General features: G+C 33.3%; 4 protein-coding genes across 4 annotated transcripts; 1 reads left to right on the top strand and 3 right to left on the bottom strand.

Moving 5' to 3' along the window:
• The first annotated feature begins 1133 nt into the window (after positions 1–1133).
• On the top strand, positions 1134–4098 carry PHYBLDRAFT_185645 (hypothetical protein). Its single transcript, XM_018439114.1, has 9 exons — positions 1134–1300; positions 1480–1556; positions 1697–1763; positions 1900–1930; positions 2012–2293; positions 2382–2589; positions 2708–3436; positions 3530–3760; positions 3885–4098. The coding sequence occupies exons 2-9, from the start codon at positions 1496–1498 to the stop codon at positions 3935–3937; spliced, it is 1662 nt and encodes a 553-aa protein (XP_018295875.1). The 5' UTR covers positions 1134–1300; positions 1480–1495; the 3' UTR covers positions 3938–4098.
• A 1312-nt stretch (positions 4099–5410) lies between these two features.
• On the bottom strand, positions 5411–7157 carry PHYBLDRAFT_185644 (hypothetical protein; the record flags this gene model as incomplete). Its single annotated transcript, XM_018439113.1, has 5 exons — positions 5411–5662; positions 5777–6003; positions 6109–6441; positions 6573–6753; positions 7023–7157. The coding sequence occupies 5 exons, from the start codon at positions 7155–7157 to the stop codon at positions 5609–5611; spliced, it is 930 nt and encodes a 309-aa protein (XP_018295874.1). The 3' UTR covers positions 5411–5608.
• Positions 7158–7763: 606 nt separating this feature from the next.
• On the bottom strand, positions 7764–9758 carry PHYBLDRAFT_60961 (hypothetical protein; the record flags this gene model as incomplete). The annotated part of the gene is made up of 5 exons (XM_018440725.1): positions 7764–8005; positions 8265–8352; positions 8456–8649; positions 8735–8822; positions 9144–9758. The coding sequence occupies 5 exons, from the start codon at positions 9756–9758 to the stop codon at positions 7764–7766; spliced, it is 1227 nt and encodes a 408-aa protein (XP_018295873.1).
• Positions 9759–10487: 729 nt separating this feature from the next.
• Positions 10488–12458, bottom strand: PHYBLDRAFT_76520 (hypothetical protein; the record flags this gene model as incomplete). The annotated part of the gene is made up of 5 exons (XM_018443166.1): positions 10488–11133; positions 11201–11352; positions 11483–11537; positions 11760–12028; positions 12098–12458. The coding sequence occupies 5 exons, from the start codon at positions 12456–12458 to the stop codon at positions 10957–10959; spliced, it is 1014 nt and encodes a 337-aa protein (XP_018295872.1). The 3' UTR covers positions 10488–10956.
• Positions 12459–14442: the final 1984 nt, after the last annotated feature.

Raw genomic sequence — 14442 nt, 5'->3', positions numbered from 1 at the left:
ATTGCTCCTTCTTATATCTTTCATATGCATGTATATATATATAATAAATGCAAAAAAAAAGTCCTTTATTTCTTTTTTTCTCTTTTCTATAAAGTGAAGTTCGGAGTGTGTATTTTTTGTTTTTTTTTTTGGAATAGAATACAAGAAATTCTATTTGGTGTACACATATATTTGTATCATTTTCCTTTTGTTTTCTTTCTTGGTTCAGTGTTCAACCGTTCAAAGTATCGATAAATTGATCTCAATTTTAATGGCATGTTGGATCAGTGCACATCAAGCCTCATCTGATAAGTTATCCTTTGTTCTTATTTTGGCAGATACTAAACAAAAACAAGAAGAAGAAGTAAAAGAAAAAGGCTCATAGTTGAGGGATCTGATAATTGATATTTACAAGGCCCATGTATTGCTAAAGAGCATGCCTTTTTTTTGTTATAATAATAATTGTAATTATAATTATTATGGTTATATCTGGGTGCATTTTGTATAATATGACAAAAAGCGTAAAGTTATTTTAAACATGTGTTTGGTTTGTAAATAATAATAATCTGTGTTCCCTTGTCTTGGAAACCCCCCTCCTCCTTCCAAGTATTATTCTATTCCAAACTTATGTATATTTATATTTATATATAATATTTGTTGGTATTTGATGGCGCTCAAGTACCAAAAATAGAGTTAAAAATATGTATAAGTATCTATATTGATATTTATATATAAAATTTCTTACCCATTTGGCTATATACACATACACATTTATATAAAATATACAAATACAAACAATATTTCTATTTGATCAAGCTACTATATTCTATATACCTCAAATAAACATTTTGCCTCTACAAAACTACTTGTTCCTCAACAACCTAAAATTGGCAATTCCAAACTGTCAATTAATATTGTATTTTACAGAACATAAAAATATATTTATATATATTTATATACACACCAAATAAAATATAATAAAATAAAGGGCTGAGCGGGGTCACATTAATATATTTTTATATATAAAATTTTGTGTATAATGTATAATGTAGTGTGTGTACACAGTAGGGGTTTTTTTTTCTTTCTCTCTTTCTCTCTTTTCTATTCCAAGCAAATCTCATTCTTACTGCTGCAAAGGCCAGTGCGTATAGTCTGTAGTTTGTAGTCCTGTAGTTCTGCGTACATCTGTGCCCTTTCTTTCTTTCTTTCTTCCTTTATTTCTTTGTGTGTATCTTGTATACACACACACATATATACATACGCACACGCACGTACGCACGTACGCACGCACGCACGCACGCACGCATATCTCTTACTACCCGTACGTTATTATCAATACAAAATTACATTATATAACTATAAGCACACCACAACAACCAAATACATATATAAAGTATATATATAACAGAAATAACAAACCAAGCAAGACAAAATAAATAAATATAAAAAGAAGAAGAAGAAGCATAAAACCCATCCTCATTACAATATATACATTTAAAGAAACAAAGTTCAACTGATGACAAGCTCAAGACCCTTTAATCCCAACGATTATCCCGTCGTCATTGGAATTGATTTCGGTCTGTATCTATAGCAACAGCAACAGCAACCAAAATAAAATAAAATAAAATAAAATACGACATTATTATTATTTTTATATTTATCATCCTAACATGATTATCTATGTGTATACATATTTACTCTATTTTAAAATAAACAGGTACTACATTCTCCGGGTGCTCTTATTCATTTGTCCACAATGATGAAGTAGTTGACATTGTTAAATGGTATTATTTCTATGATTAATTTCTTATTTTCTATCCATCTACCTACATATATATATATATATATATATATATATATATATATTTGTTTCTTAAAAAAAACAAAAAAAACATGACCATTAATCCTGACATGTTTTAGGCCCAAGCAAAACAACAATGTCTATCCCAAGGTATGTGTCGATTCATAAAGAAAGGTTCTCGTCTTAATCAATACTAATATAATATAATATAATACAATACAATACATCAAGACTCCTACATTGAACTTTTACCAAGGCAGCTCAAATCAAATGGCTCATTGGGGTAATGCTGCTCGCCTAGAGATGCTGCGCCCCACCGCTCGTAATTCGGTGCTCCTCAAACAATACAAGCTTTATTTGGACGAGAATATCGCAAAAGATCTCCCCCCACTCCCCAATGGCCTGACTATTGTTGACGCTATTGCAGATTATCTCCATGCTTTCCATGAGCATGTCGTAAGTGAATTACGAAAGGGATTCGCACGTAACTATGGTCAGCATCAATTCAGATATGTAAGTAAAGGAAACAAAAACAAACAAAAAAGAAATGAAGAGAATAAGAGAGAGAATGAACAAATCATAATAATACTTTATTCTGTAGTGCCTCACAGTCCCTGCAATGTGGTCCGATAGAGCAAAGAGCACTATGCGTGAAGCTGCTATCAAGGCTGGTTTAATCGAGGAAAATGATCATCGTGATCGATTGATGTTGATCTCTGAGCCCGAAGCTGCTGCTCTTTACTGTGAAAAGAAGTGCGAACAATACAACCTTGGTCACAACGATCAATTCATGATTTGTGATGCTGGAGGTAACAATATTTGCGCGCACATTCATATCTATATATCTCCTATTTCCTATTTTTATTTTATTTTATTTTATTCACATCTTCTTTTTTTTAAAAAAAAAAACACGCACACACAATGCAGGTGGTACTGTGGATTTGATTGTCTTCCGTATCGATGAACGCAGCGGACGTAAACTCAAGGAATGGACAAAGGGTCATGGTCAGTCGTGTGGCTCAGTATTCCTTGACCGCCGCATGCGTAAATTGCTGAAGAAAAAGTTCAAGGAATATCTGTCGTCTATCCCTGCGTCTGCATTTGAGACCATGATGGACACATTTGTCGATCTTATCAAACCCCAGTTCGACGGTGTCGAAGACCAGTTCATCTCTCTACCTGCTGCCATGAATCTCGAGTCACTCAACAACCCAGCCATTGGCCTAGAAGACGGTACTCTGTGCATAAGTGCAGCCGAACTGAAACAAGAGGTGTTTGAGCCGGTCATCAAGGAAGTCTTGGCATTGATCGAGGACCAATTGATGAAGGCAGGGTCAATGCAGGCCATCTTCTTGGTCGGTGGCTTTGGATCTTCAAACTATCTGTTTGACCGTGTCATGGAGGACTTTGGCTCTCGTGTTGGGTTGGTGGCAGTTCCGCCCCGTTGTGAACTTGCCGTGGTCAGAGGAGCAGTCTATTTTGGTCTGAACCCTCGCATTGTTACCACTCGTATTCCGAGATACTGGTATGGTATTGACACTACCACCAGCTTTGAGGAAGGCATCGATCCCCCGAATTACAAGATCGTCAGAGCCGATGGAAGTGTACGGTGCGATAACAGATTCTCTGTTTACGTCTGGCGTGGTCGCCCATTAGGTAATAATAAATATGAATATGAATATGAATTTATTGACTAAATTGGAATTGAAACTTATTTTATATATATATATAAAAACAAAAATTATATAGATATTGACAATTGTATGTCCAAAGACTTTTTTGCCTATTACCCCCACCACACCACATGTACATTGTATGCAGCCGACACCGAAGAGCAACCCCGCTATATTACTAGCCCAGGTGTCCGTAAAGTAGCCAACTTCACCATTCCTATGCCAGAACTCACTGGTGTAATGGAGGGTGAAAAGGTCGATTTGTCTATAAAAATGTATTTCGGTGAAGTTGAATTGAGAGTAGAAGGTAAGAAAACACAGGCACAAAATGAAGTGAAATAAGATCAAGGATTCTGGCTCACAAATGTATTTTTTGTTTTTTGTTTTTTTTTAACTTACACCTATAATTTTCTTTCACTTTCTATGTACAGCTGTTATTCGCGGAAAAACTTATGGAACAACTTGCACATTCGATACAGACTAAACTGCCACAAGTGTGTGTGTATATTAGCCATTTATAGGAATTTATAAAAAACCAAAGAAAGAAAGAAAGAAAGAAAGAAAGAAGACAAGAAATTGAAATTGAAATTGAAATGTTTTGAAACGCGTTTTTGTTTTGTTTTGTTTTCTTTTCTTTTCCTCACAAACCATTTCTACCATCTCCCTCCGCATCTCTTTCACATACAACCTCTCTTACCCCTCTTCTTCTTCCTTCTTCCTTATTCTTCTTTTCTTCCACAACCTCTTCCTACCCTTTCTCTATCTTATTCCTCATTTTCTTTATTTTCCTGTTCTTTTCCTACCCCCTTTCTTTAGTTTGGATACCTTTTTTTATTTTTATTTTTCTTGCTATAATTAAACATCAAAGGCCATTTCATTAAAGTATTATTCCTTCTTCTTTTTTTCTTTTATATATATTCTACTTTTAGTACCAAGGTAATTAAGATTATATGAACCAATGACAATGCAATAAGCAACAGATTACATATATATATATATTTAATTAGTATCAAATGAAAAAAAAAATGTAAAAAAAAAGTCTGTGTGTAGATTCTTCAAAATGCAAACCTGAATGAAAGTTGGCTTGTCATAATCCTATGACTACACAACAATAAAATAAAAGGAGGGAAAACGACAAGAACAACAGAAACAGTAGAGATTATTGCTATTCTTTAACTAATCGATTAATAAATGCAAGGAGTATCTTTATTCCATTCTTTAAGCCTGTAAAATAAATTCACTTCAAAAAAAAACATTTCTCGGACCAAAGTCATCTTTATACCACTAATAATAAAACTGAGTAAATTGTCTAGCAATCCTACAGGGACGATGTTTCTATCTAGCAAGACTAATTTATCGCGGCCACCTGTCCAGATCGGTGTCTTTCTCTAATCCTTCGGGGCCAAAATGGCGTGTCCTGAAATTCATACTATATCAATAGCTAATTATGCAGAAGATCATAAGGAGTTATTGTCATTACAGACTTTGGGACGCAATCTTGTTGGATATTCTACTTTTAATAATAATCTTATGCGTATCATATCTTTGTCTTTCTTTCATCTATTGTATCTATAATACCATAGTCTGAAAGCACCAACTGGTAAGCAATCCTTACCCACTTTCTTTTTAAAGCAAAAAAGAAAATTCTTTATGAATATTGTATATCCTTAGGGACCAGACATAATTATCCCGTGGCGACAAAAAAAAAGATCATGTTTGGTCCAGTAGAATCAAAATGTCCTCTCCCACCATGAAATGTCATGCCCCATCAGGAAACGCTCGTTTCTATAAAATTAACGTTTGATTATAGTACCACCAATTATTATTCCTTTTTGATAATCTGGTAGCTTGCTTTCACTTGTAAGGAGTTTTCTTCTTGTTCTGGTGAGACATGGTGTGATTTGAATGAGAAAAGCTTTGAGAAAATAAATAAATAAATAAAAGTGTAGTGATGATTCCTTGATTTGGCAGAATCTTGAATACTTTATTCAGTATTGATATGGGTCTGTATGTATGCCAAAAATTTTGTATTGACGAATTTTAGATACTGTGTTGGTATTCTTCTCTTCTCTTTGTAACCATTTCAAAAATACAGAATAAGGAGAGAGAAAGAGAGAGAGAGAAAAAAGGAAGATACTTAAGGTAGTGGTTCTACTCAGACTTTCTCATCTCTAAGTCTGTTTAATTTAAAGGTGTCGATTACAGTTGGCTAGAAGAAAGGAAACAAAAGAAGGTTAGCCAAGGTATCTAAAGAGACAATAGAAAAACGCTGTCTCTATCACTATTGCTATTTGGATGTCTTGAACATAAAGAAACAACTTACAGCCTTTTTACTCCAACCAAGACGAGTGATTGCATTCTTTGCTGCATTTGTCTTTGAAGTAGTCGGCTTTCCGTCCGCATCTTCTTTTGTAACTGTCAATTCAGGAAGTCTCTTTTGCTCAACTCCATTCTGGATCAACAAGAGTGTGGGCAAATCAAATGAAGCAGGGTCACGACTGATACCAAATTCCTGGGCCACATCAGGGAACACATCAATATCAATCTTACCTAAAACAAAACAAAACAAAAAAAACCCCCCATTCGCAAAATATATAAATATATATATATATATATATATGTGTGTGTGTGTGTGTGTGTGTGTGTGTGTCTTACCAAACTTGATGTGTTTACAATCATAGTCTAAAGACAACTTTGCCAAAACACCTTCAAAATTGAGACAGGACACAGACCAATTTGCGTACAGCATCACAACCCAATATTTGGAAGTCGGAGTGACACGATCTGCTGCTTCAACTTCGACCTCTTCATCGTCGGATTTTAGTTCTATAATTCGAGGTCCTTTTATGTCATCCACATCAGAGTAAGCAGGAGACTTCCCCTTGTTTTTCTTGGGTTTGAGGACCTTTTCCCGGAGCATGTTTTCACTCAATTCAATGATCTTTGTTGGGCCCTGATACCATGGCTGAGGGAAAAAGGTAGATAAAACTATATATATATATATATCATGTTTGTGTACATGTGCATAAGCATAAGCATAAGCATAAGCATAAATGTGAGTATGAATGTGTGAATATTTTGACTGTTATTATTTTATATTTTGTATTCAATATATTTACCTCCCCAGCCAATTGAATAAAGTACAAATTTCCAGAACCCATACTCCCAATACAAAACTAGGCAGGTAAAGACCTTTCCGTATAAAAGCAATACACTGGCAAGTTCTTCGGCAGTTGAAGCCATGAATCCTTTCCATACCGAAAGACCAGCTAAGAAATAATAGGCTTTTAAATCACCTTCCTATTCATTGTGTTCAGAAAAGCAAGATGAGCCATTCTATATACTAAAAGGGTTGGAGTAGGTGGAAAGATGGAATAAAAGGCAAGATCTATTTGTGTGTGTATATATATTATTTTATTTTATTTTAAGTTGTTAGAAATATTATGTATATATACATTATTTCTTTTTTATTAAAGAAAAAAAAAAGCAATTGCAGTGTAGTGTAATGTAGTGTAATGTAGTGTAATGTAGTGTAATGTAGTGTAATATTAAATAAATGAATGTCTTACGTTTAATTCAGAAAAATGAGTGACATTTGATAGTTGGTTGTAAAGATGGGTAAAGACATAGGAGAAGCCATAGATAGCATGAAGTACGTAGTATCGATGAAGAAGACGTTGTTTTAGTTCTTTGAGATCTGTCATGCTTTCAAATGTTAATTAACCGAGAATCCAAGTGAATAAACCTCATTTATCTTCTTTTTTTTTTTGGTTTTACATATGCAAATTAATTTGGAATAAAGAAAAAAGAAGCACGTGATTTTGATCCCTGCCCACAATTCGCTACTTGGCTTGACACAAGCTTTTTTATTTCTTCTTTTCTTTAATGAAAATTAAGTAATCACAAATGTATACCTACTATGCGTGTGTGTATATATGTGTGTGTTTAGGGGAGTGTTTTTGTGTTTGATATATCAAATTATAATCATAATCATATTTTGGTGATTATATGGTATTATACAAAAAGAAGAAGAAGAAGACTGGTCTTTTTCATTCTTGCATGTTTTATCGTTATGAATTACAAAACTCATGCTTTGTCATGTTGATATTTATACACACGCATATATATATATATATAATTTAATTTTATTATATTTTATTTCGTTTTTCACAAAGTTAATTGTAATTGTGATTATATATAAAATATATGTATAAAGATGTGTTGGTTTAAAGTGCTTCCTACCTCCTACCTTTTCATTTTGATTTCTTTATCTCTTTTATGTCAATCTTTATATATAAAATATGATAATTCTATGGGCGTTTAATAAATCCAACCGAGAAATTCATTGTAGTTCGCATAGCCGGGTGATTCATTACACGCGCAGAGGGTGGCAGTAACAAGGTGGTTTTCTGGAGATTACTGATCAATTGGACACAGTAGGCATCCGGATAAAGAAGGTGCTCGGAAGTCTTGTCAACCGACCACGCTGCAACGTGTTGCTCTGTCTGTTTGCTTATTGGATCTGAACAATCCAAATACAGAACCTTCATAGCTACAGAAAATAACAATATACAACGTAAAGGGAAGAGAAAAGAAGAAGTTTAAAGTAAAACAAAACAAAAAAAAATACGCAAAGAAACGAACAAAACACAATAATATAATAATATACTATATAGAGTAATATATTCTTATTCTTATTCTTATTCTGCTTCTTCTTCTTGGTCAACAAATAGCAAGCCGCACCACATCCATGCTCAGAAACCCAAATACATATATAAAAGAATAAGCAAAGAAAAGAAACTACTACTAACCTCGCTCGTGGTAAACATCGGCTGGCTCTGATGGGCTAACAAAACCACGATTGTAGATAATTTGTGTATCCCAATTGAATAGCCAAATCTATATGTATATAAAAGCAAGTGAATTAATTAGTCAATAGAAAGAAAGAAAATGATGATTCTGCAATATATGCTTATATAATCCCTTAATTGATTTTACATACCAGACAATAAATCTTGCCAGTATTTCTGCCTTGGATCAAAAATCGGTAGGTGGCATGTGCTTTGGCTGCATTCACAAGATCGCACACCAGGAAATCCATAAATGTGGGCATCTCACAAGGCGTAAGTGTAGGCGTAGGGAGTATTGAGACACAGTATTTGAACAACTTTACTGCTCTCAATATTGGTTCCTCATCTGAGTCACACAATATAAGTAAAAGAAAAATTGATATAATTTGGGATATCTTTTTTTTTAAAAAAAAAAATAAACAAATAATTACCGTATTTTTCATATTGACCTTCACCCAAAGGCATAGAACAACTGGTACAATTGACTGTAATCCATTTGGTATATGTACCGTTATCCCACTACAATATAATTAAATCATTTTTTTGAAACAATTAGTATTGAAACATTCAAAATAAATTATATATATATATATAGAAGAATAAAGAGAGATAAATGTGTACTATAGTAGTAGCTTGATAATGTGACCAAAGTCAAACAACAGAGAGTTGAACTTTTCTCTGCCAAGCTGTTAGATAGTAAACTGAATTTTTAATCTAGGATTTTTGTATCGACCAAAAAATCGTGTATAGCTTAAACACGCTGGCCTTCTTTTAAATCCGAATATATATATATATATATATTATTTAAAGAAAACAATATAATAAAAGAAAAAAACTTACGTTGATTTTTGACGCCACGTCTCGGTCTACTACTAATGAATCTGGTGTCAGATTATCAGAATGGACCAAATAGTATGTTGAGCCAACTAATAGGACATCTGGTTTTGCTAGGATTGGTTTCATGCGCGCTCTGTGCTCTTCTGGTTTGGTTTCGTGACAGATCCAGCACTCGACCAGCTCATACCAGTGCTCTGAAGGCATGTCTTTGTGTCTAAAAGGAGCTTTTGAGTCTTGTGCACGCACCAGAGGGCAAGAGCAGTGGTTGCAAGAAATCAACTCAAATTCTCGTAGTGCTTTGGCAGGAAGCAGTTCTTTAGGTTCATGATCATAAGCTAGCCTGGGCACTTGTTGCTGTTGAGTCCCGATTTTTATATCCCAAAGAATTGTTTCATTGTTTTTATCTGGTTGCTGATCCATATTTGTTGTTGTGATCAGATTAGGATCAAGAGGGATCCCCAAAACAGTCGAATCTATTAACTTTGTAGAGCCTAGCCAGAGACTGTTGTCTTTGACGGCAAGTTCGCGGTCAACTGGGCATCTTTTATCTACAGAGATAGTGGCCCGGAGTGCGTTGATGTTTCCTAGCCTTTCAGAGAAAAAAGGAATAATAGTCATACCAAAAATAAGAGAGGGAGAAAGACACGTAAGAAGAAAGGGAAGGGAAGGAAATAAGTTGAAGTAGCGAATTGGTTTAGTTAAACTAAGATTGGCTGAACCGAATAGCTTGTTTATTTTCTTTTTTTAAAAAAATAAATAAATAAATAAGCAGGGAGACTGCTCAAAGTCACATAATACATAAAAGAATAAGCGGTGCGCTTGGATAAAATAAAATGAAATGAAATGAAATATATATATATATAAAGGGACGTCAGACCCTCTTTAGTATTTGTGTATTATTATTTTTTGTCCTACTACACAGGGCGCACAACACAAAAGAAAAAGAGAGAGAGGGCAAGAAAAGAAAAGACAGTCTATCTTGATTGGTAACAACCAAAACCAAATGAGGCATTATCCCTTCTTCAAGATATTAAATACAATATGAATGCTATAATTTTGACGGATATATGTATATATATATTTTTAAAAAAAAAGAAAAGAAAAAGGGTGTTGCAAGATATTAATATTAATAAAATCGGCTGATTTTTATTTTATTTTATTTTTTTGGATTTTCACCTTGTAATACCAAAGATCTCGAATGATTTGAGTTACTTGCGGAAACTAAAGCTATACATATTAACTTGAACGTGTCAATCGGTTAGGGTTCACGTCAAACCTAGTAACGCTAATATATGTTTGTGTTTGTGTGTCCAGACCATTTAGTTTTATTTTTTATCAACTTGAGTGTCAGAACAAGACATGCTACATAATGTTTAATGTTTAATAATAAATAATATATGTATGTATAGAATGATAATAAAAAGATCTTTCTTTGGCAATAAACTGTACAATATGCCACATTGCTTGTGTAAAGTGTATGTAAAGGGAGTAGGGGTAGGAATTGAGAGAGAGAGAGAGATGTAAGGGGAATGAGGGTGTTCTTTTTTCTGTTCTTTTATCTTTCTTTCTATTTTTCTTTTTGTCATGGTAGAGAAGAAAGACGAAGAGCAATATCCATGATTTTTGGGTGAATGAATAATAATAAGAAGCAATAAATGACAAGAATAAAGCGAATAATAATAATAATAATAATAATAATAGTAATGGAAGTAGTGGTAATGGTAATGATAATGGTAATAATGGTAATGGTAATGGTAGTTATGGTAACGGTGATTAGTTGTGGTTGCTGTGGTAAGGAGTAGTAAGAATAGCGATATCAGACGGTTGGTTTTGTACCATACGCCCAATGGAGATTAAAGTATGTCTGGTATTCTACGCATTCGTCAAATGCTTTGTCCAGAAATCGGTCATAACTCTCCTCAAGATTGTCTCCTTGTAAATCTAGTTGATCGTAAACCTTGCTACCCAGCCACACGCACACTCCCAGGACGCTCTATTGCGTATTGTTTGTTTGTTTAGTATGCTCATTATTTTCTATCGGATTATTTTCAAAGACTTACAATATACATGGTCTTTCCTACTTCGCCACCCCAACAAATGGGAAGCGACCAGTAGTCCGTTGTTATGTCATTAAAATCCCCTCTTTTGAGGATCTCTCCGAGAATCTCACCCCGGAATCCACTCTTATTAATCTTGTAAAGAGCACAGTTAACTAAATAAATCCAAAGATACATATACACATATGCGTGATAGTAATAATAGCATTGCAATTTGTCCAATTAGTAAATATCCAAGATCTTGATCCCATCCCATATCTTCTGCCTTTGCCCCCCTCAACTTACCAGCAGAGAATAGTTTGGTGAATAAAGGTCCTGGCTGGCGCGGGCGTAAATCATACTGTGAGAATGTAATAGAATACAGAATAAATAAACCAAAGAAGAAGACGAAAGTAAAGAAATCAGTGTTGGTTATAATACATATTACTGCCCTATAAATGTACATAATATATATATACATAGAAAGGATCTTACTACTTAAATGAGAGGAGAGTATATTTTTTTGTTTGTTTTTGTTTTTTGTTTAAATAAGAAAATGAAATGAAATAAAACAATAACCTACCTCTATAAGTTCGATTGTCGCACCAGGTTTCATTACGCGCTTCATTTCTTTTATTCCCCAGCCTGTCATACTACTCGGATATACCATGTACATAAACCGTTGATGAATGTAATCGAATGTGTTATCAGGAAATGGTATTCCGTGTATAACGTCTTGTGTTTGGAAATGACAGTTTGTAGGTGCAAAGGAGTGTTTTTCGCCTTGAGGTATAAAAGAGTCTATTATATCGATACCATAAAACGTTGTGTTTGTAAAGTCTGCTGCCATATCTACAATATATATTAATTTATATTAATTTTTTTTATCAGTTTGATAAATATTATCATTTTTTTTTTTACCTAATATCCAGACTCCAGAAGACCCACAGCCAATATCTAGTGCGCGCGATCCTTCTATCTTGAGAGCGTTTTCTATAGGAGCAAAGTGATTGGCCTGAACGACATGCTTGAGAAGGTAATGCTGGCCATGTTCTCGCTCTTCTGCAGTTTGAATAAAGTGCATAATGTCATCGTCTGTAGAATTCTCCATTTCAATCTGAATGTCACTTTGTATATTTTCTTTGTCTTCTGAAGTGGCTTCTTCTATGATTGTGTCGTGACTTTTTTTGGAGAACCGATTGCCCATTAAGAAAGAGGAAGAAAAGTAAAATGTAATTCGGAATAAGGTCTGGGTCTGTAGGAGTGAACGGTTTGTGGCCATGTCACACAGACTTCTTTAATATACATGTTTATATTTATATATTCATTTATTCATATATTATTTATTTATTTATTTATATATACATATCGTTGACAGGGTTATTAATTATTTCGAATATATGATTTCTTCTTCCTTTTTTTTTCTACTCTGATCTTTTAATTTGCTGTTGTTTTTATATATTATAAAGAAGTACCTTGGGCGCGCGTCTTAAGAGACAAATACTTGATACGGTTTAATAGGACAAATAAGGATCAATAAAGAGGTGTGTATTATTTATTTATTTATATATTTATATATTATACAACGGTGAATAAATAAATTATTATAAATTAGTATTACTATTGTTTATAATTTTGTTAAAAGATTTGACCAGAAAACAATGACAACATCATCAAGAGCCATTACTGTTTTTTTTAATAGATAAAATAGGTAGTCACATAGCAAAGGTAATCCACGTGGCTCACACCATATGAATATAAGAAACAACAACTTTTGTTAAAGAAATAGAATAGAATATAAAATGGTTCAATTGTCAGTCTCCTGTTTATAATATCCCCGAAAGTTGTACCTTTTTATTAATTATTCGTGTGAAGCAAATGGCTATAATAAGTGTGATACACACATATACAGCGATAAAACACTGAAATAGACAAACTCATAGTTAGACAAAAAGGCTTATATATATATATATGTTTATTTATTTACGTAAATATGATGCTGTAAAAATTACAGCTTAGTAATTCAAAAAAATATTGAGTATCTCTCTTTCGTTCTCGCCCTACCTTCACCTGTTGTTGCAGTTCATTTTATTATTATCACTGAATTATATAGCCATATGTTATGATTCGGTCAAATATATATATCAAAATGTTTTTTTTAATACATTTTTGAGCCTTGGGTAAAACCTAGAAATATACTACCTATAATAATAATAATAATAATAATAGTAATAGTAAGGTATGTATAAAACAGACCAAATGCCCGTGCGATATCTTTATCTGGAAAATGTACACGAATATCGACATCTTTTTCTTTTCCTGGCTTGTATTCTATAAATCTAGTCTAGGTTTTAAAATTACAAACCATGATTTATTTCTATCCTTATCCTTATCCTCGTCCTTGTTCTTGTTCTTGTTCTTGTTCTTGCTCTTATTTTCTAATTTAATTTTGTTCTACTGTGTATATATCAGCCTCTTGGTTTAACAAGAAATAGTGTTCCACAAACCGATCATTAACTCTGTGAACACATCTATATAAATTGTTATCTACTATGTATCACATTAACCTTGACACATGCTTCAGGTGCAAGTTTTTCGCATTTTTGAAAATAGTAATATAAATATATGTATCTAAAGACATTATTAAAACGCCATCAAAAGGGGAGGCTGTATTCTAGTCACCAGTATTAATGTAGCCTGTACATAGTTTCTTATCCTTATCCTTCTTATTCTTTTTCTTTCATTCTTTAACTTTAATTAAATCTAATTTCTGTGTTTTACTTTTTTTTTTTAGTATTTAAACCATATATTGATACTGACAATTAGACGAATAGCTAGACTCAATAGATCCTTTCCCTCATATAGACATAAACATGGGCATAGACAAACAGATGGATATAGTTAGAATCAGAGCTTAAACTTTGTAATCTTGGACAAAAGATGTACAGAAACTCCACACAGCCCTGTTACTAATATCAGTGTTATGGGATAAACTTTAGACAGACGTTCACTTTATTTTAAGTAGCTATGGTTTATCTATTCACCTTTATTCGAAATATACATATCTGTACTGTAATAACATTGTTTCTTGTTAAAGAAAAGGTAAAAGTAAAGTGCCTTGCTGTTATATCTACTACTACCAGTAATAGTACTACCTGAACTCCCTTTTCATTAAAGATCTTGTTATGTAAAGACCAGTTTACATTTTACAAGGATAAGGTGTAGTGTAAAGTGTATGTGTGCCTAGCGCGTAATAGTTCTTGAAA

Source organism: Phycomyces blakesleeanus (assembly GCF_001638985.1).
Source record: "Phycomyces blakesleeanus NRRL 1555(-) unplaced genomic scaffold PHYBLscaffold_4, whole genome shotgun sequence".
Taxonomy (NCBI): domain Eukaryota; kingdom Fungi; phylum Mucoromycota; class Mucoromycetes; order Mucorales; family Phycomycetaceae; genus Phycomyces; species Phycomyces blakesleeanus.
The sequence above is the reverse complement of the archived record's forward strand: the minus strand, read 5'-3'. Positions and strand labels throughout refer to the sequence as shown.

What these genes read in the sequence shown, in the direction of transcription:
- PHYBLDRAFT_185645 (XM_018439114.1), top strand. Translation starts at nt 1,496, where the DNA reads ATGACAAGCTCAAGACCCTTTAATCCCAACGATTATCCCGTCGTCATT. An exon ending in CGTCATTGGAATTGATTTCG is followed by an intron (nt 1,557 to 1,696) that starts GTCTGTATCTAT and finishes TAAAATAAACAG; the next exon opens with GTACTACATTCTCCGGGTGC. An exon ending in GTCAGCATCAATTCAGATAT is followed by an intron (nt 2,294 to 2,381) that starts GTAAGTAAAGGA and finishes TTTATTCTGTAG; the next exon opens with TGCCTCACAGTCCCTGCAAT.